General features: G+C 30.4%; 1 protein-coding gene across 5 annotated transcripts in view; it reads left to right on the forward strand.

The window, feature by feature from the left end:
- LOC115880233 (Ca(2+)/calmodulin-responsive adenylate cyclase-like) overlaps positions 1 to 26914 on the forward strand; it is a 549269-nt gene that overhangs the window by 361140 nt on the left and 161215 nt on the right. For all 5 annotated transcript variants that reach the window (XM_030897392.1, XM_030897391.1, XM_030897393.1 and 2 more), the window contains exon 4: positions 1179 to 1322. In XM_030897392.1, the coding sequence (XP_030753252.1) occupies positions 1179 to 1322 (144 nt within the window). The remainder of the gene's footprint in view (positions 1 to 1178; positions 1323 to 26914) is intronic.

The following is a 26914-nucleotide window of genomic DNA, read 5'->3' on the forward strand; positions in this document are numbered from 1 at the left end:
AATGCAACACTCTGTATTTTTTAAAATAAGTCGAAGCAGATTTAAATGCTCTTTCAAAAGCAATTTTTCAATAAAATGGCATTCAAGACGGCTGGGGTAGCCATGGCAATTTTATAGTGACAGTTAAGTATTTTCAAAATTGACATTGGTTAATGGACTTTTTATTTTTTATATCAATATTCAATATAATTATTGACTTATTGGTAAACGGGGGAATCCAAATGTTAAATAGAGAACCAGTGATGCTATAATTTACTGCAGCAAACCAATGGCCAATGGCAGCAAATTAAATCTGGCGCCAAGTTGCTTTTGGACTTGACGATGGAATGGGTGAATGAATGACAATGGAATGAATTAAAATGACGATAGATAACATTTACTATATACTTTTATATATTTTTATATATAAAATAACAACCGATCGTCATTTCCAATACCAACTCTAACGCCCATTTTTTTAGTCGTATAGTACCTATGTTAAAAGATTAAAACATATTAGTATTCACGGCGAAATATTATTTGTAAATTTATTTGTCAATTTTGTAGAGTTGAGCCAAAATTGGTCCCTGTCTCTACCGTGCCGCTATTTTGCTTTCATCATTATAACTAGTTGAAATCACAGTACAGCATCTGAGAAAATGTAATAATTAATAATATATTACAAGATATAATTCTTAGCCTTGTGAAGGATTTAGCGCATCGTGTGTCTTCTACACTAACTAGTAAGTTAAAGACCAGACTTAAAACGAATCTAAATACTATATACGGGAACAATGCCCGAGCAAAGTCATGGCAAGGAATATATTAGCTTAACTTATTCAAGCATGGAACCGAAGAACTGTTTTAGAAGTTTCATCTTAACAGAAACTCTAAGCTGCAATGTCGCCAGAGGAAAATGTTACATAAGTTTGGGCAAGATTAATATTCTAAAAATAGATAATTTTCTAATCCATTTTGTTGTATTTTATTAAAAAGAATAATCATTTTTCAAACCTGTATTCTAAATTAATTCCGGAACACGTTTTTAGTTTTAACAAAAATTACCAATGGCAATAGTTATAGCTGCAGCCTTACAATTTTGCTTCGTGCAGAGACAATTTCTTCAAATATATAAATAGTTTTAATATAAACTAAAAAAACTCATTTGTTCTGGTACTTATACTTTTTATTGTTTTCAGGTGGTGTTTGTGATATTTTTGGCGTACGCCATGATGCCGTTGAAGTCATGGATTGCTGGAGTTTTCGGATTTCTGTTATGTTCTGCTCATGTCGCCGTTTCGTCTGTGTTTGCGACTGATTTTCCTCATTTAAAATGGCAACAGGTAAGTCATGAGAACATACAATTGCTATTAATAAAAAATACTGAAACTTCAACATTAAACTTCATCTAAGACTTTAGCAGTATGATATAAATATTTATTCTCATATTGAGTGACTGACACAAACAAATGATTAAATAAACACGAACAAACAATAAAGAACTGTATTTATCACTTTCAAATAATATCAATACAAGTAAAATAGGAAGAAGAAACTTAGTGGTGAAATGTAAATAAACGAACGAATTTGGAAGTAGTATTATATCAAATATTTTTTAACGAATTGCTGTGACTCGGTGAATGCAATACGTGTTACACGTATGTGAGGTCAATCAATATTATTATGAGTCCTTCAATATTATCCACAAAAGTGGAATTTGTCTTGAATTAAATAAGGAATTTAAAAATAGTAAAAGATATAGGGGTTATCATTTAAAATTTCAAGGGTAGATGCCCTAGAAGTCAGGGGTCTGCTTATAAATTGACCTTTTTCGCCAAATTTTGATATTTATTGGTTATATAAATGCTGCTCCTTTTTAGATCGACTCCCTGTATAAATATAATTCTGTTACTAACACCTTAAATGAAAAACTCAATTTATTAATACATTTTACTTACATTTTGTGCCGTTGTAATACGTAGAGAAGCATGGAACAGAATTGTTCAATGTTTTGATTCCTAAATGTTCGGAATTTCCGATTACAATAGTGCATACCTTCTCGGAGACAAGCATTTAAAATATTTTAGAATGCCAGCCATCGTACACATGTCGGTGTTTGTTTACTCTTTACATCATAGAGCAATTTGTATATTTCAGTATTGTGCAGACATTACAGATTCCGGGCATATTACATTTTTTAGTACCTACGAGTATACAGAGTGAGTCTTAGATAAGTGCAAATATTTTTAGGAGTAGTATATTTCGAGCACAGAAACACGTCTATGAGGTTTTTTTCGCGAATAAAAAAAATTAAAATTTTGATTTTTTTGACAAAAAATTTTGGAAATGTTTTTAACTTTTAGTATATTAAAAGTTTCGAGTACCCAACAAATTTCTTACAGTATGTAAAAGCCTCCATAACAACAAGTCAAGAGTATCACCATCATGGATCACTGAGCGATCCCTTCCTAACAAATACAGGAGTTAGGTAGGGATAGAATAAGCGCCTCTCCTATTCAACATATTTATGGCAGCGCTGTCCATTATAATGGACAGCAAACTGCAGGAAAGAGGATTGGGCATTAAATACAGATATGACGGCGCTGCGGTCCGTCCAGCATAAAAAGATTCAGGGCAAAAACACGTACAAAATTCATCACAGAACTTCATTACGCTGATGACTGCGCTCTAGTTGCAAAAACGTTACTGCAATTACAAGAAATGTTGAACACGTATACCTGGGCATACGAGGCTTTGGGCCTTAAACTTAAAATCGATAAAACTAAAATTATGTGCACTCTACCGGAAGATCACAACAATGCTATAAAAATCGGAGAAGAACTATTTAAATATGTTGCGGAATTCCATTACCTCGGTAGTTTGATTTCGGAAAAGGCCAGCATCAACTAGTGATGAAACGGATAGTTGTTTGGCCGGATACCGAATACCGGATATTCGGTGAGCCGAGAGGCCGGATGGCCTAATATCCGGCAGCCGGATATCCGGTTATCGCGATTGTTTCAGTGAAATCGAAGCTGAAAATAATAGTCAATGTCGCGATCAAGAGAACAACCCAATTGCAAGCGTGATCGACTACTACTTGAAAACAGTTCGAATTGATCACAACCCTTACAGTTGGTGGTTTGATAACGCAAACCACTAACCCAAATTTGCGAAAATATACTTTTCAGCTTCTTGCAACAATGTTTTTAGTAAGTTGTTGTTTTCCGAAGCTGGTTTGGTTTACGAAAACAAGCGAAATCGCCTATTACCGACAAACGCTGAAAATTTAATTTTTATTCACCACATTTTGCCACTTATTAATTTTGGCTATTAATTTTCTAAAATTCCCTTTGATAAAAGGAAAAGAACAAGACAGTAAATTTTAAGAATCTTTATATCTTTTCAATTTATTATTAATTAACTCAATGTCACTAAATGAAGTTTTCATTTTTGTATTTTTCATTGAAGTGAATAATGAATATTTTTAGTTTTTTTGAAGTTTTTGTTATTTTGAGTTTTAAATAGAAGCAGTTTAAACTGTAAGTACACTATTTGTTGTTATTTATGTTACTTTTTGAATATCCGGTATCCGGCCGGATATTGAGTTACTTTTCGGTATCCGGCCGGATAATAAATTTAGGCCGGATACCGGATAGTTACCGGATATCCGTTTCATCTCTAGTATCAACTCTGAAATTCAACAGAGGATTAGCAGCGCCTCAAGAGCATTCTGGAAGTGAAAATACAAGGTTTTCTACAATCACGACTTGAGCACAAAAACGAAATTTGCAGTGTACCGAACGCATTAAACAAGTTGCAAATGAGACTACCCTATACAACTCTTAAGATTCAAATGGTTCCACCATGGCTCGTACGTTTTGGTCCTTGAAAAAGCTAGCTGCCAGAGCGTTGAAGTCATGATTACAAAATCCCGCTTAAGATAGGCTGGTCATGAATGCAAAATGCAAGAAAACCGCCTATCAAAATCTCTGCTTTACACGGTGAGCTTGTAGACGGTAAGAGGAAACCGGGTGGACAACTCAAAAGGTATATACAAGGATATTTTCCACGAAAACTTAAAGGGGATAAACATGGAGAATGAGTGGGAAGAAGTAATAACGCACAATAGAACACAGTTGAGAAGAATTATAAACTCAGTTAACAGCGACAACCAAAAAGTAAAGAGGCAACAAAGCAATGATATTTTTGAATGTCCGGAGTGCGGAAGAGAGATAACATCACGTATCGGGCTTTTCAGTCACAGAAAAGCTTATGAAAGAAAACGCCTTGCGTAACCATCTTCTGGTGCGTGTCAAATACTCGTCAGCGAGTAATGGCAGATATGTATGTATCAATTTAATGACTGATGGTTGATGATGGTAAGAAGTTTTAATTCAAATATGCGCACATAGTACAAAGTACAGGGTGAGTTTCCTACGATGTTCTCTATGGGCATCTCGGAAACTACTGGAGATAGTAGCACCCTGTAGCACCCTGTAGAGAGTCGGTTAAATGGGGAAAGAATTGCAGTTTTATGGGGTCATAAATATGCGCCTTTCAGATTTTTGAAAAAGTTCATGGCTTACTAGATATTTCGAAAAATACAAATTTCGGCTATTTTAAAAATTGTCCCTAATTCCATTATAAGCTATTTTAGACAAAAAGTTTTCAGATAAAAGTTGTAGATAATCACATCCTTAATGAGATTGTATCCTCCGCTTTTTTCTAAAGCCTGTCATTTTTGACATATGATACAAACATATGTTTTTTTTAAATGGAAACCATAGTTGGCCATGACTTCATAAAAAGCGCCATTTTTTAAGCTTTTTAGCGATATAAACTATAATATGTTTTCTTCGAAAAATTACGAGTTATAGCCAATTCTTATAATTTTTAAACAATTTCACTTAGTTAGCCATGGAAACAAGTTCAATCGCTGTTGCTCTCAGAAATGTGAAGCTGTCACATCCAAACTTTGTAAATTAAAATAAACAAAAATTGTAAATACGAATTTTTGAAATGAAGAAAAGCGTGTAGATACGTGCATCAATAGAGTGTTTCCAACATGACTTTCATTATGACCCCCCCCCTCATAATGAAAGAAATGTTAAAAATTATTTATTTCATAATTATGCAAACTCAGGGATAGGAAGAGGTGGACTAATTGCATGGGCCTGCTCGATCACCTCACCTATCCATTTTAGATTTTTTTTATGTGGTATTAACAATAAGCTTTACAAAAGAACTTATGTATTAAGAGAGGCACTCGAAGTGGCGATACGAGAGAAGTTTGATTAAGTCGACCGGTCCTTCCGTGAGAATAAGTAGTAATTCAGTTTTCAAAAGATGCAACTCTCAAAACAATGGCGGATTTTTTGTACATTTCCTAAAATAACTTAAAGTGTATGCAGTGATATTATTTTTTTAAGTTTTAGTTAGTGTAATGTAAATTCTAAAGAACCGTTCAGTAATATATTCCGATTTTTTATAAGTTATAAATCATAACAGAATAAGAATCCATACCATGTAATCTAAGTGAAATTAGTCAAAAAGGGTAAGAACTGGCTATAACTAAATTTAACTTTTCTAACAAGTCTTGAAAACTGTTCTCTAAAAAACGTAACATTCACCGGTCAACGTATCCTCGAAAATGTATGGTGAAGAAAAGTTGAACCAATAATCTTACACGCTTTTCTTCATTTGAAAAAATCATATTTACAATTTTTGTTTCTTTTAATTTATAAAGTTTGGATGTGACAGCTTCACATTTATGAGAGCAAAGACGATTAACTCTTTCCATGGCTAACTAGGTGAAATTATTTAAAAATGATAAGAATTGGCTATAACTCGATAATTTTTCGAAGAAAACATATTATAGCTTATATCGCCGAAAAGCTTAAAAAATGGCGCTTTTTATGAAGCCATAGCCAACTATGCTTTCCATTTAAAAAAACATATGTTTGTGTCATATGTCAAAAATGACAGGCTTTAGAAAAAAACGGAGGACACAATCTCATTAAGGATGTGATTATCTACAACTTTTATCTGAAAACTTTTTGTCTAAAATAGCTTATAATGGAATTAGGGACAATTTTTAAAATAGCCGAAATTTGTTTTTTTCGAAATATCTAGTAAGCCATGAACTTTTTGAAAACTCTGAAAAGCGCATATTTATGACCCCACAAAACTGCAATTCTTTCCCCATTTAACCGACTCTCTATCTCCAGTAGTTTCCGAGATACCCATAGAGAACATCGTAGGAAACTTACCCTGTATATGCTTGTTAATATTTAAAATAAATTAGGTCTTGTCGACAAATTTAAACAAGTTGGAAATTTTCAAAACCCAGTTTATTAATAACTTTACAGTTAAGTGATATTTAATCTACTTGAAACAAACATGTAATTTTAATGATTGTGCTATAGAGATATAAATTAACCATAAAATTAACTATTTAAGTCTAATTTAATTTCTAGGAATACCCATAAAAACGTACAAAATACGATTTAATTACATTGATAAAATAAAGGCGTACCTAACAATTTTATTGGCCTCATACAGGATTAAAAGTTAATTTAACAAATCCGAGACTGATCAGGTAACAACAATTAAATAACGTACGTACAATAAATAGCAGATTTATGATTAGAAGTTGTAAATATCAGATTAAATTACTTAACCTACTTGGCTATTTTTATCACCTGAATCATTATCGTATAACACACCTATAACGGTTGTTTTGCTCTATAAAAGGTAAAATATTCCTCTTAAATTAAAGGTATTGAATTTCAGAACACTTGTATATGAGTATCTAATAAAAAATATGAGTACCCATAAAAGATACAGCCCTTGTTAAGGGTATCTGATTTTATGATATAATATACAGTACCTACATATGTCCCTGGACCGTCTTTACAAGGGGAAACACTTTTATTTTACTTAGATTTTACACTCAGATAAACGCAACGTATAATATTTCCGTCAAATTTAAAGTGTTATATTTTTTATTTTTAGCCCTATTTTCATGAAGTATTTAGTTTAGGGTTGCCAGCCGTCCTCTATTCCAGAGGACAGTCCTCTTTTTGATCTCACTCTCCTCTTTTTCTCACGTATTGAAAAAGTCCTCTTTTTTACATACCAAAACTCAAAATCTAAAAAAGATTCGTCTATCGCCACAATGCTTTAAAAGATTGTTCATCTGTGTCTTTCGCTACTCCCACTGGTTTGTACAGAAAAGAAAACCAAGAAATATTTATGTACAAGAAGTATTTGTGAAAGCGATAAGCATGTTTAACTATTTTATGTTTACTTACTGTTAACTTATGTTTTGGAACAAAAAGTTTTGTTGAAAATGGTTTGTTTTATTTTGAGTATAAATATTTTTAAGAAAGTAAGAAAGACCATCAATCGCATACCGTTGACAAAACTTTGTCATAAGAAAAAAAATTAATAAAAAAAAATAAATAGAAATTAAGATAAAAATAATAAGAATAGAAAGAGAGAAAGGTAAAAGAGAAATATAAATTAAAAATATAAAAAAAAATATTTACGGATATAAAAAGAGCTATAAAAGGGTGTCAAAATATCTAAAACCTTTTTTTCTCATATGACAACAGAAAAACTATAATTTATATTATAGCTGTGTTAAATTAAATAAAACTATGTTACGGTGAGATAAATCAAAAGATAAAGAAAAGAGACAGCAACAAACTAATAGTTATTATTTAATTATTTAACTCTTACTCCTCAAACAGGTCAATGCCCAAATCGGTAGCTTCTACGGAGAGTAGGGGGGTTATAACTAAATGTGTCTAAATTAAATATAAATAAGCGCCACCCACTTTCTGGACCCTAAGAGTAAAAGTGATGTTTCTGAAAGAAAGTGGGAAACAAAATACTGAATAAAACAATAGGAATCACTTAACTCATTTAATAAAGAAGGTTCAGCAGCAATCACTATAAAAAGGTAAAACTCTAAATATTGTATGTATGGCTTAAGGTAAAACAGGAAAATCAGTTGTCAATATATCGAATGAAGTTACAGAAATGTACTAACTAATATAATCAAATAAAGTTATTTAAAACTTATACTCAAATAAACCTAGTAACTCAGAACAGTCATACTAATGAAAATAATTAAAAATTAATTAAATTATTAATGAAAATTAATTTACTACAAAAATGATACAGCTCAAAAGGTATCAGCAGTACACAAGTGGTAACTTGAACGATAGTGTCTAAACTCAAAATAATTAAATCGATATCATAAATCTCAAATAGTTATATAACAGACGGGATGAATTTCGGAAACTAAAATACGTACTCGCGATACTTACTAGTAAGTTCACAGATCGAGCCGCAAGTAAAAAGTCTAAAGAAGTTAACTATAACTATCTCAAATATTAAATAATTAAACTCAATAAACAGAAAAATGAAATGAAATGGGTACTTATCAGGACATTCCAGAATCTCGGTGGTCGGTGACTCAGATGGTTGCTTTTTGACTGATTTTCAAAACGGCGGACGGTGAGCTGGCTTCAATACCCCATAGTGGTCGGTCTGGTCGGTCTCAGAAAGTCTTCTGGATCAAATGAGCTAGGTGATGAGGTGATGGTTAGCTCAGAACCACATGGTGAAGAAACTGGATACTGGCTGGCAAGAAAACGGCAGCATACCAAATAAAACGTAACCAAATGTTACAAAATGGTCAAAACCAAAATCCAAAATGAATATAGGAATAAATAGGAATTAAATTAAATTAAATCCAACTAAATTAAATGGCCTGAAAAAGAAGTTCAAAATTACCTTCAAGTAAACTACAAAATGGCGTAAAACATACCTGATTGAACTCCGGACAAAAAGGGCAGTAAAAAAAACACAGCAAATCAATTTTGCCAATAAACCAAATAACATACTCCCTAAGAGCAAAACATGATATACGTCAAATATAAAAACCCAATAAATCGAAAGTATTGAGAGTAAAGGAAAATCGAAGAAGAAATCGAAAGTACTAGAGGAAAATAATATTACGCAACCATGATACAAAGAATACAAGGTATGATATTGCGCAGGTTGTTTACTACGTCACAGGTGATAAACGATCACGACGGCACCATTGGTTGGCAAGCTCCGCGCGCCAATTTCAAATTGTCAAACAGATGACACAATAAACGCCAAAAAAATTTTTTTTATTTTTGTACCATGTTACGCAACCAATATACAATGTAAACAATCAAAAAGTCACCATCATATATAAATGTCATGGTATAAAGAAAACAAGGTATGATCGATAGCGGCTCCAATTTCGTTCAGTTTGCGCATACCACCTGTGACGTCATACGCCATACAAAAAAAATATCCATATTGTTCAATTGCCACTAATAAAAAAAGACCTAAAATAGGGAAGAATTAGGACATAACCCCAAAATTTATGTCAAATCATCGAGCTTGACATTTGAAAAATTATTTTTACATTTTGACACAAATAAATTTCACGGATGACACAATCTGTTTGACAATTTGAAATTGGCGCGCAGAGCTTGCCGACCAATGGTGCCGTTTATCACCTGTGACGTAGTGACCAACCTGCGCAATATCATACCTTGTATTCTTTGTATCATGTATAAATGTCATATATAACTGTCAATCAAACCCTAATTTGGTAACTAATGCTAATATGCTCGATATTTACGTAGCCGCAGAATAAGAAATTACAAAATAACCTCAAATATTGTTCGGCTGTAAACACATCGCTGTCAAGACACTACTCAAGCTAATTTTAATAAAATTACGATTTTGCAAGCCTTTAAGAGACTAAATATCAGCCACATATCGTAAGTAATATATTTAAAAGTACCTATTAATAATTACTAAACGTTTTATTTACTTTTAGTTTATGATGTTCAACAATTGAATGTGCTACACTGATATCAACACTTGTTCGATTCAAAATAAAGTTAAATCCGTATTATAATCATGGGAAAAACTATAGCATTTTTATAATAATGGTACATTCCAAGGAATTTGTGTAAAATATGATAATATAAACCAAATTTAGCTTGTTGAAATAGAAGGCATCGTATTTAGCTTCGAAGAACTATAAAGCAGTATGAGACAGAGAAATTTCCAGTGAAATTAGATCCGTTTTTTATGTTGTTAAAAGAAAAAGTGTAATGCAACAGTAAATAAACATATTTTAGCCTAGAAATTATATTATTTACCAATCTGTTTTTAGATTTTAAAGAAATGGCGAATGTTCCAGGTTTGATAAAACAATAAACTAAATTCAAGAAATGTCTCTAAAATTACAATATTGAGCCCAAAATAAATAAAATTAGAAAAGAAATGTATGAGAATATAAATCCCGTAACAACTTTTTGGTAAATTCTAGACATTACGTTTCAAAAATGTGTGTTTATGTTTCACCCTATGCCTTTTTTTTACCCTCTTGTTCTCTATTTTTTATTTTGAGATTTGACTACCCTAATTTAATTAAAGATGAAGAAACAAATGTTTTAGGGATATATGCGGGGAGACAATGTGTACAATTTAAAATTATTTTGAAATATACAGGGTGTTTCAGAAATAAGATCCATACCAAAGTTATATTTTTTCTTATGGAACACCCGGTATTTTATTTAATTTTTGGATTCTTGTGCCCAAAAAAAGGCATTTACTCTAAGGGTTAAATATGTTTAAAATCTTTAGTTTTTGAGATATTTAAAGATATTTAAATTTGCATGCTACAATAAAATAGACTATTAACACCCTGTACATTACTTTTCGGAATTAATTCTTATGCTGAGTTTAAAGGTAGAGAAATAAACTTTACTGAAAAATGGTATTGGTTCCTTCAATTTATACAGGGCTATCAAAAGTTGCTGAACTATTTTAAGGATATATTTTATATAAAAACTTTGTTATTTCAAATGTAACACCCTGTATTTTTTTAAATAAATCGAAGCAGACTTAAATGCTCTTTCAAACTATGTTAGGGTTTCCTATACCTATCTAGCTCAGATTTTGAATAAAAAGCGATTTTTGAATAAAATTGTGATCAAGATGGCTTTGTCGCCATGGCAATTTTCTAGTGACAGTTAGTAACTATTTTCAAAGTCGACAATAGTTTATGGACATTATTATTTATAATTTATAACAGTTTACTTAAATTTACCTACTAAGTAAGTATTCGTTGGTTTATTAAATAATAATAATTACAGAACTAATTTGTTATATTAACAACAAATTTTAAAATCATGAAATATAAACATTTATTAATTTTCTAAGCATGCAGTGTAATAGAAGAAAAATATAAATAAAAAATTAGAAATCAAAATTATATATGTTTATTACTTTTTATTACTTTGTATTAGTATTTAAAAATAATATTTGATTTTACTGGCATTTACTTTAAAAAATAAATGAAATATTTCTTCGCAAAAATACATGTACCTACAATTCAGCATAAAACAAAACACAAATATCGTCTTTTTTTTTTTAAATAGTGTAAAACTTTAATCAATCAATTTAATTTTCCCATCCCAAAATTTGAGTTCGATAACCATTTACTTAACCACATTACCACATTACTTAAATATGATTATTAAGTTCAACTAATTCATATTACTAAAACTTCTAAAATACAAATACATATGTATTTTTAAAATTAATTATAAGTTCACCTCATCTCTCTTAAAAATTGTTACTTCTCAAAATTTCCCATTAAAAAAATAGACCATATACCGTATAAAATTAAATAATTGAAAGATCGGAAAATCACACAAATTTTCGGAAAATTTTGACCACCTGCACACGTACACAATCGTCAATTTAAAAAAAAAACACTACTACTTTAGTATTTTAAATATTTTAATAAACGCAAAAATAGCACAGTATTTAGAAGGCAAGTTATAAAAATTTGGAAGAACTAATAATGCACTGACGCAGACAAAAATAAAACGAATACTAAATTTCATTTATCTAAAGCATTCGATAGTCGTGGCTTAACGATAACCATTTAGTCGCACGGCGAGGTTGTCACATATGCTTTAGTATACAAATGAATGAATGATTTTATTCGAATGAAACCATTCGATAGTTGAAATCATTCATTAAGTAACCATTCGATAGTCTAATTCATTCGATGTTTCCATCGCTAATTTAAATCTGCTTCGAATATTTAAAAAAATTCATAGTGTTGCATTTGAAATAACGAAGTTTTTATGTAAAATAAATATTTAAAATAGACCAACAATTTTTGATACCCCTGTATACATTTAAGGAAGGAATAACATTTTTCTGTAAAGTTTATTTCTTTACCTTTAAACTCAGCACAAGAACTAATTCTGAAAAGTAATGTGCAGGGTGTTAATAATCTATTCTATTGTAGCCTGCAAATTCAAATATCTTTCAATATCTCAAAAACCAAAGATTTTAAACATATTTAACCCTTATAATAAATACCTTTTTTGGGCCCAAGAATCCAAAAATGATATAAAATACCGGGTGTTCCATAAGAAAAAATATAACTTTGGTATGGATCTTAGTTCTGAAACACCCTGTACATTTCAAAATAATTTTAAATTGTACACATTACCTTCCCACATATACCCATAAAATATTTTGTTTCTACATCTTCCCGTTTTCGTATAATCAGCCGAGGCGAATGAGGTGCGCCACCCTGTATAAGTTGAGGTTAATGAAGGGTTGTTTTTTACCCTAACTTTAAAACACCATACATATTGTACAATAATTTCGAGAGCAAATTTTCCTAAAAGACTTCAGTAAGAACTATGTTTGCTGAACATTTTGTTTTTTGTCTGAAATGAACTTACCACACACAATTTCTAATTTCGTCAATTGTCATTACTTTTTGGTGTTATTTTTCAATATAAGGTGGTTTTGTGGTGAATATTCTGAATTATATACTACCGTTGATTGGTTTAGTTTGAAGAAATATGAAGATGCGCAAACTTATGGCCGATTTCGTCACACAAAATATGTCCGAGATGTACCTGGCTTAATCGTCAGGATGTCCGAGATTTAGGCTCTGCGTCGCTGCGCGCTGATCACATTCAGCGTCATTTACAGCGCAGCGGATAAAGCGTACTGTGCCGTAGTTCTGCTTTCAATCGACAGAACGGGTGGTTGCAAGTGACAGTGTTTCCCGAACTGTACGGATTTAGGGTAGAGTATGTTAATAATACGGATTTTCTATCATTACACAACTTAATTTAATATATGATTAAACCAAGAATGGCGTCAGAGTTGGCTTGGAAATGAAGATCGCTGTTATTTCATATGTAAAATATTATGGTAAATGTCAATAGTCGTCATTTCCAAGCCAACTAAACGACTTTTTTCGATCATACGAAGTATTCAGTGCCCATAAAATAATTTTTACTTTTGTTGTTTATTCTATGTTTAACACAAATAAATTTTTAATTCATATACGCGGATTTTTCATCCAATGTATTTTTGTCAAACGTATTACAGATATTACACATTTTAATATGGCAACAGTGTCGCTTTCACTTACACACCGCCTTCGATATGCCTTCGCTGGCCGAATTAGAGAAAGTGAGTGTTTTATACGTTGGTCGCAGAACGAGTAGATGCTCCACCGTACAGCACTTGAGACGTAAGGGGAAATCAAATCAGCCTTGTCACGAATTCGCCCATTAGATTGAGTATCTAACCATACTACTATGAACTGGCCAGCATGTTCGGAAGTTGCACCCTATTGAATACGTTTGGGACATGCTTAGCAGGAGGCTTAGAAGTTGTAGGCACCAGGTTCATTAAATAAACTTCTCCTGGCCCTTGAAGAAGAATTAGAATTGAAAAAATTATGTAATAAATACCGTATAATCGAAAAAAAAACAGCGTCCAGTGAATGTTAAATGTATGTAAATGTTAATAATATATTTTAATATCTATCTACGGGCTGCTAATAAAGTACGCAAAATATGGTTACAGCATTCGACTACATATTTTTCTTTTTAGATTATATATTTGTTTCTTTTGCTGTTTGTTCGGTATATTATTTGTTCTCTAAATCCTTTTGCGGCAGGAAATAGCGACAATACTTCAATATAGTAAATATTATTTCAACCAAACTATAATACGATTGTATATAAACATCTTTTACTGTGTTTAGTTCTTTATGTCTATTTTTTAAACCTCTTTGTCAACGATACCCTCAAACGTATCGTTAAAAATGGGAGCGGAGAAATAGAATTGACATAGAGTACCAACAGTGTCACATGATATTGCTTTGTTGAATACGAATGTTTTCTATAATGGACGGAATACGGATTTCTTAGAATTCTCGGTACAATAGCAACGATTTCGTGAAATTGTAGTGGAAAAATGTACATATAAAGTATCAAATATATACTTTGAAGAGTTTGAACGAATAGGTAGTATTTTAGAATGCAGAAAATTCTACCTCTGATTTTTTTTTGGTTTTGTAGCTCTATACCAAATATCCTTTAACTTTTTTATATATAAAGAATGAGGTTTTCTGAAGAACTTACGGTAAATCTATTTTAATCCTGTAATCCTAATAACTATTGTAAAAAACAACAATTAATTTAAATTTAAGAGTAAGAAGCTTCTAGACACTCCAATAATTTATAAGCAAATCTATTATGTTAAAATTATCTTCTGAGATTACATTTGTGTCTGGAAATATTTTACCATGCGATAAAAAAATGGCGTCATAAACGGCAGGGGAATGAGAATCGATGGTAATTTTGACGAGGTTAAGCCCTAGACGTAATTTTCTTGGTTCGTACTCTTCTTTATTGTTTTATTTTTAATGGAGATTACTGCGAGTTTGTCTTAAGAGGATTCTAGTTTATTTTTATATTGATTAAAAATTATTTTTAAATGGTGTCGTTTAAAATTCGAGAAAATAATATTTTTTGGAAATAGATATTTGTGTATCTGGAAAAGTTCTATCCTTTATTAATCTTTCTATAATTTGTGTTAATTTTTGACAAGTTTTATGTAAATTTTTAATTAATGACGTCTAGAGATTGCCCTCGCCAAAATTATCATAGATTTTCAATCCCCAGCCGTCTTCCATCTAAATTAATTATTAATTTTTAATTATTTTCTTGATTTTTTTAGTAAATGATAAACCGGGTGCGTCTCAAAAGTGGCTCACCCCTATAACATTTTTATTTTTTCAGATTAAGAAAAACGAGATTGTATGTTAGTATATGACATAAAATAGGATTGATTAACCTATTTAATTGTTTTTGGTCATTTCCTGTTTCACCGGAAATGATGACAACTTTTGATTTTTAAATGGTACCCTCAGTATATATTTACTTTATTCGATAGAAAATGACACTCTGAATAGAATGACATATCATTTGTCAACTTTTGACATTTTTGCTTTAAAGAAAATCGTATTTTAAATTTCAATCTAGGGTGCCATGGCTGTGTTAAAAACACTAATTTTTAATCAAGAAGCCTTGGAAAATAGATTTTTTCGTCTAATGTTTTTCGTGTCTTGGCCGGTTAAGATGCCCAAATCGTATTTTAAATCATATCTCATTTTTTCAAATGGAACAGAGCATTGGCATATTTGGAAAAAGCATTTTTTACGAATAATTTAGTACCACACACTTGGTATTTCGAGTCAAATTGTCGTTATGAACCGCATGTTACAATTTCAAGTAGACCATATGCGAAAATGTCAAAAGTTGACATATGATATGTCACTCTATTCAGAGTGTCATTTTTTATCGAATGAAGGAACAAAATACCGCGAGTGTCATTTAAAAATCAAAAATTGCTGTAATTTCCGGTGAAACAGAAAGTGACTAAAAACAATTGAATACGTCAATCACTCCTAATTTATGTTATATAACATACCAAATATATTTTTTTATCTGAAAAAATAAAAAAGTTATAGGGGTGAGCCACTTTTGAGGCGCACCCGGTATAGGGGTCGGGCAAACAGAAACTCATCAATAATTATGATTTCAAAAACCATTATGACGCCGTTTAATTTTATTATTTTTTCCTTTAGCCATTTTTTTCTATTGGCTCCAACATATATTTTTCTCCAGGTTTCCAGGATTACAATCCTTTTTCAGTTTTTTATTCTCATAGAATTTAATCAAAATTGTCCTTTGATTAAGACACTTCGTAAATACAATGGGAGTATCATTTTGTTTTAAGATCTCTTTCATAAAAGTATGTTTTTTTTGTTAATTTTCTTGATTACAAAGGCGCGACTACAAATGAAAAATGTAACAGCAAAGTAAAAATTCTTATTCAAATACAACCAGACTCTTTATTCATTCAATATATCAAAAGAAAAAGTATTCTCGATTTCTTTTCATTACTTAAAGTGCCTCTGAAAGGAAAAATGAAAACTCTATTTATCAATGTTTCCGTTACTTGTATTTTAGAAAAGAAACCCCCGTTATGCTGCGAATTTTTCTAATTAAAAACAAAACACAAAAACGTATATTTGTCGTCTAGTATTTTTCTGTAACATCAGAATGTTACAAAAAGTCAATTTCTTGTTAAAAAATGATTGAAGCCTATTTTTGATCAGTATTAAGAACAACGAGGGCATACAAATGTTTACTTTTAATGAACCAAGAATCACAATACTGGATTCAAGCAGTTTCGTAAATATAATTTTTGGGTTAAGCAGTGTGCCCCTGGAATGGAAGTATGCTAATACTTATTTACACCATTGCCTGGAAACTTATATGGTGAAATTTTGATAAAATAATTTAGTACACACTAAAAACACGGTATGTCGCTAGTGGTAGGAAAAATAATTTTTAGAGGTTACTAGTTTATTTGGTTGCCTGTGATATGAATATACAGGGTGTTTCCTAATTAATCTAAAAAATAAAAAATCGTTAGAAAACGAATTAATGCGGGCTCTTAATAAGTATATTTATTTTTTTCTCGACAACCGTTCGATGAACAAGAAAACCTGAAAGATCAATTTTGTTGAAAAAGGACGGCCAGTCAAGAAAAAAATATATTTTCTTTAAAAAAGCAGTGGTGTACCATTTACGCTAAGCAAAAAAAATCGATTTTTTTAATTTTTAACACCCTGTAGATCAGAAAGGGGAAGTACCAATGGTTATATAAAAATTGTTTTAAGAACACATGAGGAATCACACCATAATTTTTTAGACTAATTCGAAAACACCCTGTATATTGTCAACTTGACAATGACTGCTGATAAATCAAAAAATACCTTTTCAGTGAAAAAAGCCTGATTTTCGCAGGAAAAATTTTGATTTTTATTGAATTTGGGCCTGCGTTTGCAAATACTCGTTTGTTTTTTAATTTTCTATCTATCTAAATTTTAAATATCATAGTCCGAAATAGTTTTATTATTTATTATTATTTATTAACTGTAAAAATGGTGTTTTCTTGTTGTGTTGCATCTTGTAAAGAAAGAAACTAATAAAACTGCAAAAATGTACGTGTTTCCAAAAGACGATAAGGTATGTATCTTAGATAAAAGAAAAATATATGGTATGTATTCGTTGTTTGATTTTTTTTCGTTCGCTTTAAAATCTATAAATCTGGGTCTATTCATTAGACAGCCAGTCGACGATCATTTACATGAAACTCTGTAAAATGAATAAAAAAATAAATTGTAAAATATATATATTCTTACGTTTTATTAAAGTTACTCTGATATACTAATATATCAGTGTAACTTTAAAAATAAATCCTTTGAATTCAAATATAAACATAAAAAACATTTACAGCAGAAAAGGCGAAGGCGCTGGGTTATAAACGTAGTCTCCACTAAAAACACGGAGGGGCGCTTTGACCCAAAATTTTACTATTAAGTTTCATATCTATCTTAATAGTAGATTATTTTTTTTTATCTATGATTTACACTTTCTGATTCTGTCTTTTATTGAAAAAAAATCATTCTATATAAAAATTGTTGCTTATTCCCTTAAAGTGGTATCCACACAGAGCGGCTTACCTGATCGGTGTAATTTGTATAAACTTCAGTTCACACAGTCCACAGTCAAATTCCATCCTTCTGGCTTGAATATTATCTGACAAACGGATCTAAAAGTGCAAAAACTATGCGGCCAAAAAACGATATTGTCATGTTTCATAATGACACTGAAAAGCAAAATTGACATGTGTCAAGTCAGCACAACCAACTGAGGGAGACTGTATCTGGTATGGTATCATGAAATTATGGCGTAGTCAGTGTGTTGATGAGATTTATTAAAATTTAACTTATAGACAATAGCGGGATTTGAAACAAGTAAATGTTAAATTAATCCAAGGATAAGTACATACTTGTTATGTTGAACACCTATCTATAGTTAAATATAAAACTATCTATTATTTTTGCAGGCAAAAGATGAAGCGAAAACTTTTTGTAACGTTTGATATTTGAAAGTGTGTTTTTTTTTGGTTCCGGCTTTATTTCATTTAGTAGAAATTAAAGGGGCAATACAAATGATTTCATAATTTGGCTGGTTATGATGCGCATGCCATTTTTTGAAATGCCGTTTTAATCTCATCGAACGTAATTACATATTTTTTTTATTGTAATATACTTTAATAATAATATATTAGATGGTGTAACCTCCCTCACATTAAGTATGAAGGTTAGTTAGTTCTTCTTATTTGTTGATAAGAATGAAACTCAGTGAAAACAAAAAGAAAACATCCATAACCAGTAAGAACTTCCAGACCGTGATGTTATGTTATTTTTTGCATTCTTTTTATTAGTGGAGTAGATGGAGCATACTAAACTTCGAATATTACCACTATAGGATTTTTAATCAGTAAGATATCTGGAACAAAAACTGTAATGATTTAGGAAACCAAATATTCAATGAGTGTGAAATAATTACATATTTTATTTACGACGTAGGTATTTGTATTCAACTTTAACTTCTTATCTGGATGGTCCAAATTTAATTGTAAGATAGTAGAAAGTACCTCAACAGTATCTAGAGAAGATTTTTTAGAGCTTTTACTAAATTTTATCATCATTATTATCAGCTTATTTAATCATTTCCAGTTATGGTGTAACCTCCCTCACATGTTTAGATGCTCTGTAGTTGGGCCCTGTTGTGTATTGTTGGCTATGCGGGCTCAAGTTATCCCTGCTAATTTCCTAATATCATGTTTTGTCTTCTTCTAGGTCTCAGGTTTTGTCTTCTTCTAGGTCTCTTAATTCCTCGTGGGTACCGTCGTGTAATTTTTGTGGTCCATCTATTTTCCGTCCTTCTTGCCAGGTGTCCTGCTTATTGCCACTTGAGGGATTTGATCCTGTGGATGACATGTTTTACCTGGATCTTTTCTCCTATTCTTTTACGGTTATTCTCAGTTTATTTTGTTTCATTGAGCGTTATGTTACCTGTAGTTTCCTTATAATGTCCGTTTTAAGTGTCCAGGTTTTGCATGCATATGTTATGAATGGTAGTACACATTGGTCGAATGTTTTCTTCTTTAGATAAAGTGGCATTCTGGATTTGAATATGATTGAGTCTCTTCCGTAAGTACTCCAATGCTAACTTAATTCTTCCGATGATTTCAGGTAGTAGAGATCCCGAGCTGTGTATTAGTTGTCCTAAATATATGTATTCTTCTACTATTTCCAGTTTTATGTTATTTATTAAAATGTCTTTTCTGTCTAGTAGTTCGTTGTACATTACTTAAGTTTTTGCTAAATTCATTTTGAGATCTACTTTATTGCTGGCTGTATTTAGTTCGTTAATTTGTGTTTACAGTATATAATACTAGTATATAATATTGTGTAATAAATAAATATTTCCTACAGATCCCGCGATTCTCAGTAGCAATAACCTGAAATTTCCAATGTTTATACCAGTATTTTTAGTAACTTTGTTCTTCTTGTAACGAGAAAAATTTTAACCGTAGGATTAATGGAAGTTTAAAGCAAGTTTTCCATTCCTTCGGAAAAATCTTCCATTTTTGTACTACACGTCGGAGAAAAATGGTTCACGGAGCAATTTAAACTTTCAGCTTTAGTGTAATAAATGAGAAAAGGAAATTTTCCTCACTGAGAAAAAAGAAAATAGCTGAATAAATTTTAGAAGAGTAATTCTATTTTATTCAAATTGTTTACTTATAAATTACAATTTTTGCTGATTTGTGTCTATAATAGAATACAACAAATTTAATAATATAATAAAATTATATACTATACTTTATTTATTTTTTTTCAGATTAAAAAACAGATTTGGTATGGTAGTTTTGTATGTAAATTTTTGTTAGTATTATATGATATAATAAAATTAGGATTGATCGACGTATTCAGTTGTTTTTGGTCACTCTCTATGTTTCACCGGAAAAGACTACAACTTTTGATTTTTAAATGACACCCTCGGTTTTTTTTTACTTTATTCGATAGAAAATGACACTCTGAATAAAATGACATATCATGACGTCAACTTTTGATATTTTCGCATATGGTTTATTTGAAATTGTCACATGCGATTCATAACGACAATTCGACTCGATATACCAAGTGTGTGTTACCAAATTATTCGTCAAAAATGTATTTTCCAAATATGCTAATGAGCCACCCTTGTTCCATTTGAAAAAATTGAGATATGAATAAAGTATATCAGGACAAGACACGAAAAACTTTAGATGATCAAATCTATTTTTCCAAGGCTCCTAATTAAAAATTACTGTTTTTAACACAGCCATGGCGCTGTAGATTGAACTTGATTTATAAATATATCATTAAAATCAAATTATAGTAATTTTTTTTATTAGTGTAATTAAAAATAAATTTAAAAGTCTTTTTGTTGATACGTACTATTTCATAGAGATGGCTTGTTGTTTAACTATCTGTTATTTTATAACAGTTATTTAGAAATAACAGAACGCAACCGTTGCTACTTCTAAAAAAAACAGATATGAAATAACGACACGTAGAGATCGACTGCTCGTGATACGAAGTTGGCGCTCTGCATCGCCACGAAATTCTGTGCGGCTTGAAGCAATTTCATCCAAATATAACTAGTTTGAAAAATCTCAGTTATTTCGACAACCATCGATAACGGACGACAGTCGAGATACAGCGGAGTGAGGAATGTACTACGGCGAACGTTGCTGCATCGGTCGATGGTCGTGTTGGACTCCTAACAGCTTAAAAATAACGTATATAAAATAAACAGTTTTTTTAACCAGTTGCGAGCATAACGTGTAGCGGTCGAGACAACCGGAGTAGGAAAGTAACGCTGCTGCATCGGTCGACTGTAGATGTTGTGCTCGCAACAGATTGGAGAATAACGTATAGAAAATAAGCAGTTATTTTAGATACGTTGTTTTTAACCTGTTACGAGCATTACAGGCGGCGCGGCGCACAGTGTAACGAAATCGGGAAATGCAGGACATTAGCCCAAAAAACAACAAATTTAATTCATCAAGTTTTCTATATAGATGGATAAAGGACATCCCAGAGCTCCACCATGTGAGATATTTCTTGAGTTGACCTCTTAGTCGGGGAGTTATGGCGGGTTAAAGTTATGGTTTCCTTAATTTACCAAATCTGTACAAAAATTTCATACAATGAAATTTATTATTTTCAGAAGTTTGGTTTGGTTTGGTTTATTATTTTCAGAAGTTTTCTTGTGTTGTTCAATTCCAACAATTTTTTCCGTAAAGAGAGGTCTTTTACCAACAACAAACCCGAAAAAAATGTCCCAATTTTTTTCAAGTCTAGTTTCTACATGTTTATTATGACTTTCAAAAAAACGCTTACATTCGCGCAAGGTTATATATACAAAATATCATAGAGTGAACCTTCTAGTATACTGTTACATATAAATTTCATCCACCTAGATCCGAACCTGGAAGAAAAAAATAAATTTTTTCGGCAATAATTGCGTTTTCCGTTGATTCGACCGTAATTTTTATACGTAATTTTTTGTGCTATAATATAATTCCTTTATTGAAAAAGCTATACGCTTGCTATGAACATACTGAATGCTATTTTAGGGGCGAGGAACCTCACATTGGGGTGGGGGACAGTTTACAACAATTCTGAAAATCTCAACATTGGAGAAAAATGACTCAAGAGAATATTTTTTCAAACCGGCAGAATTTTCTTCGATGTATTTAACACTCCACTCTCAATGCTGCATCATTGTTGGTGCGGTCAGTCGGGTGAAGATTATTCAACCAACATTTTCGACCTAAAGCACCTCAACTACGGATCGGAAAGCATTCAAAATTTATGTTGATAACATTTTTATCGCCAGCCTTTGTTGTGTGTTTCTTTTTTTTATCTATCGACAACGTTTTTTTGTTTTTCACTCTTATTATATATATAATATATATATTATTATTATAGGCATTCGTGTGTTTTTATAAAAAGATATTTGAAATGAAAACAAAAAATTACACCGATATATTTTTATTCTTTTATTCAGTCTCTATCTTAAAACCGGCAAAGTATTCTTAAATTCTCTTGGTTAACAATAATCTCAAAAGTTATTTGCATTAATAGCAACTTGTTAAGGAATGGAACTTGTTAAGGAATGGAAAGTTTATCATAACTCAGGCAAACCTTAGATTTAAGTTTTTCACATAAAAATGTTTGAAGCGTTTTAAGAATAAATACTACGAAAAACGTGTTGCGAAATTTTTTGTGAGGTGTGTATTATGGTTTCCTTTGTTTGAAGTTGAATGCGTTTTTTTCGCATATTATCATATTATTTAATACTATTAAAAGATATTTGCTACTTGTGTCGTTCTCTTTGAGTTTTGCAGTCTTACCTAATTTATCCCTGATTATTTGAATATTTAGGAATGTTGATTGAGTTTTGACATATTAGCGGGAGATAAATAATTGTTTGACAGTAATTTGATAACGTTTTTGGTCCATAAGAGCTATAAACTCTTCGTAAATAAAAAAATATACCTGTAAAGTCCTTTTATAAAACTTCGTATTTTTTTGACTTTTCAATACGCCTTTTTTTACTCTTTTCGCCCTGTAGCAAAAATTCCTAGTCGTATTATTTAATTTCTGTCAAAAAATGTCAGCAAGAATAGTGATAACTGAAGAAAAATACCAATGTCCCACTATTTTTATCGAGACCTACAACCCCTTAAAATACTTGCACTTATTTCTGGGACTCCCTGTATATTTGCAAAAAATAATAAATAAAAAATAATAAAGAGTATTTTGCGTTTTCTAAAACATATCGACAGTCTGAATTTAGTTCAATAGTTCGAAAGATACTTTGTTTTGTCAGATTTCTGGGAATTTTTTGACATAAATAATGCATGGTAAATAAAAATAATTATTAATTGTAACTGAATTAAAGTAAATTGTCTTGATTAGGCTTTTGTTATTAGAATCGTTTTGAGCAATTTTACTATTTTGCTTTCTGCAAACTTATTTTTATATATTTAGTTACATTTTAAAGTTTTTTTTGTGTAAGTTTCAGTACTTAGTTTTTAAGTTTCAGTTACTTTTATTAATATTTTTAAATATATGTACTTTCATTGTTTTTCTTACATTTTAAAACTCTTCAAAGACAATTTTACTTGCCTATCAGCAATAACGATATGAAGAAATTGTGAATGGTGATTTAGAAAATTAGTGATCAAATGAATTAGAATTTTGGTGATTAGAAATATTAAGAGCTTTTCAACTACTTAAATAAATAAAGACTGTCTAGGCTATTTTTTTAATATTATTAATATTGATTTTTTTAAGAATTATTTTCTTAATTAATAATATAATATACATAGTCTAAAAATTAAAACAGAGTTTGATTTATTTATAAATTATTTAATTTAATTTAAATTAAAGACATTTTTGATTTATTTATAAATTATTTAGTTTAATTAATTTAAAGACATTTTTTATTAGTAAATAAATATGAAGTTTTTTATGATTTTACTACAATTTGGACAATGTGTACTCTTTTAAACATTTAAGATTAAAGTCAAAAAATAACAGAAACCTGTTATTTTAAGCTGCTATATATAAATAATAGTAACAGTTTCAACTGTTATTTAAAAATAACGTTTTTGCCCGCCACTATATTTCATCAGTTTCCCTTAGAAGAATATTTTAATTGTTGCTATATATCCACTCAAAAACGATATAAAGCTGGTAATAAATAATTTTAAAATAGTAGTGGTACTATAACAATAATCGTTGCAATTTTTCTCCAGTTGAACGATGTTGAACTTCAAAATTATATAGTGCCTGGATATCTAAACTATACTCTATGCTATGTCAATCTACTTGGCTGCACCATGTTAAGCTAAGAGGATTTGGGGTAAAATATCTGTTCGATAAATGCGGAAAGCTCTTTCGATAAATTTCCGGAGATAACTCTATTTATAGAGATTTGGAAATTTAGCGTCCGATTTACCCGAAAGTCTGTAAAATTATTATAGAAATTTAACACTAAACTATCTTTTTTCTGGCTACAATTTTTATTTTACGAGAGGTTTGGTAATATTTTATTATTTGTAATTGTTATTTTTTAAAGTATTAGTACTTTTAGGCATGATTAATGCTATTTAGATTTAATTAACATATTTTAAAATCTGTTTTATAAGTAAAGCATTTTATAGAAGGTTTTCTAATCAAAATATGTTTATTGAACACAATTTACCTCTATACAAAAGTGCTCTGTTTGTCTGTTAGAGGGCGTAAGATTTTTATATTTTTAAGATAATTATGGTTTTTTATAATAACTCCACACAGAGAAAAAACGTTGTAAAATCAAAAATAATGTTAATGAATCAAATAAAATCAAACATGTTTTGGCCTCATTAATGGTCATAATTGAATTAATAAGACATCTATTGATTTTATGCATATACTCGTATATATAAAACATACATGATCATTGTCATTGTTAGTGATATGTATATATGTATATCAGATTTAGAATAAAAATGCTGCCTATTTGATTTAAAGAAATATACATTTGTTTATTAGTGTTTTCCTTTTATTTGTCAAATACATTCCTTTTATTTCAAGCTTTTCTATTTATATTTTCAAATGCAATGCTTAATGATTTATTAATATGTCACTTGATGAACTTGAGTTGATTTTAATCGAATAGGATCAGTATTAACAATTTAAATGAAATAAATATCAAATTTATTAGGAAAATAAGTCTATTTCGAAATTAATCTTTTGGTGATAAGTAGGTAAATACAATTGTATTGAATGTCTTCCAAAATAAAAAAAAATAATAGATATAAGGGTATCCTGGTGAATTTTGACTAGTGACGAATGGTTTTTGTAATGTCCTGGAATTGATCTGTCTTTATTAGATTCCTTCAAAGACCACAGAGATTCTAAAAAAGAAAGCAACGTTTATTTAAATATATGATATACTTTTCTCCATTTTAAAACTGGAGTTAACCTGAAACAGAAATTTTTCTATACAGGGTATACAGGATTTGCAGGTTTTCTGAATCGTATAATTGTAAAAAACAGTATTTTTTAAGTTCCTAACGCCACTATAGACGAGAAAACCGCGCTATGTTGAATTTAAAAAAGTGGGGTTCTTAAATTTCTTAGTAGTTGGGTAAAAAATTAAATTTTCCACCCTGTACAAATTTCTGTTCTGTACAGGATGAGTTAACGATAAAGTCCATTATCTCAATAATTGTTTGGAGGTTTACAAATAAATGTTAAGTACAAAAGTTATAGGGATGGTTAAGATACACATTTTAAATTATTGTAGAATATACTGGGTGCTTCATAAAGTAAAAAAAATAAGGAAGGTCGAAAAAATATATTTTTTATTTATTTATTAATATCTCTGATATTATCGAAATATATTTACTCATATATAATATATTATGTAAAGTGGTCCAAAAGAAAGCCAAAAATGCAATAATATACAGGGTCTTCCTTCCATTTAAAAAAAACATACCGATCACATTTTTGAGCCATCCTATAAAACTTGAAATATTTTCTAAAAATACATCCTAGTACATACTTTAGGTTTGCACTTAAACAAAATTGTGAAATTTATTATTCTACGAGCTACAGATGGCCGGACGCACTACTGCCGGACCCTGTATATTATAAAAAAAATATTATTAGATAAAACAGTTGTAGAATTTTATGTAGAATTTAAAAAATAAAATAAAAAATAGGGTGTTGCATTTAAAAAAACATGTTATATCCGCAACACTTTTCTGAAGCACTCTGTAATTCTACAATAATTTTAAAATGTGTATCTTAACACTCCCTATAACTTTTATATTTAACATTTTTTGTAAATCTCAAAACAAAGGAGATAATGACCTTACTCTATCGTTGACTCACCCTGTACATTCTGTAATGTTCATCAATATATTTTTTTTACCTTTTATACTGGTACGAGCTGTAGTAAGTTCCACCTTTTTAACAATTTTGCTACCTTGACTTCGTATTCCTATACATCTGAATACTCATCATCTAGCGAAATATTACATACTTTGCAAATTTGAATTGTTGAATTCGTTCAGCGTTAAATTCAAAATCACAATGCATCATTTCGGCGGGCGTCGTTTCCATCACTCTTCAAGACAACCTTTGGCCGTCATAATGCTACTGAAATAATATTAACGTTTGATCATTCTAAACAACTACTTAAACAACACATTACTACTTAAACACTACTTAAACAACACATATACTATAAATATCATTGTACTATTCCAAATAATGGACCGCGACAAAAATCATACAACGTGTGGCTGATCGGGCTTATCCCGTCAATACCGCCAAACACCATCTTTAGATGTCCACCTCAAATGCATGACTTTCTATTGGAAAATATTAATCACGTGACAAAAGCCTAACAGAAATGTTAGCAATTCTTATAGAAATAAAATACTCTCGTGCTTAAAATAAATTTATTATAAGGACGTCTTATTGGAATAAATAGACAAG

The sequence above is a fragment of the Sitophilus oryzae genome, unplaced genomic scaffold (assembly GCF_002938485.1).
Source record: "Sitophilus oryzae breed Bouriz unplaced genomic scaffold, Soryzae_2.0 scaffold_1620_pilon_pilon, whole genome shotgun sequence".
Taxonomy (NCBI): domain Eukaryota; kingdom Metazoa; phylum Arthropoda; class Insecta; order Coleoptera; family Curculionidae; genus Sitophilus; species Sitophilus oryzae.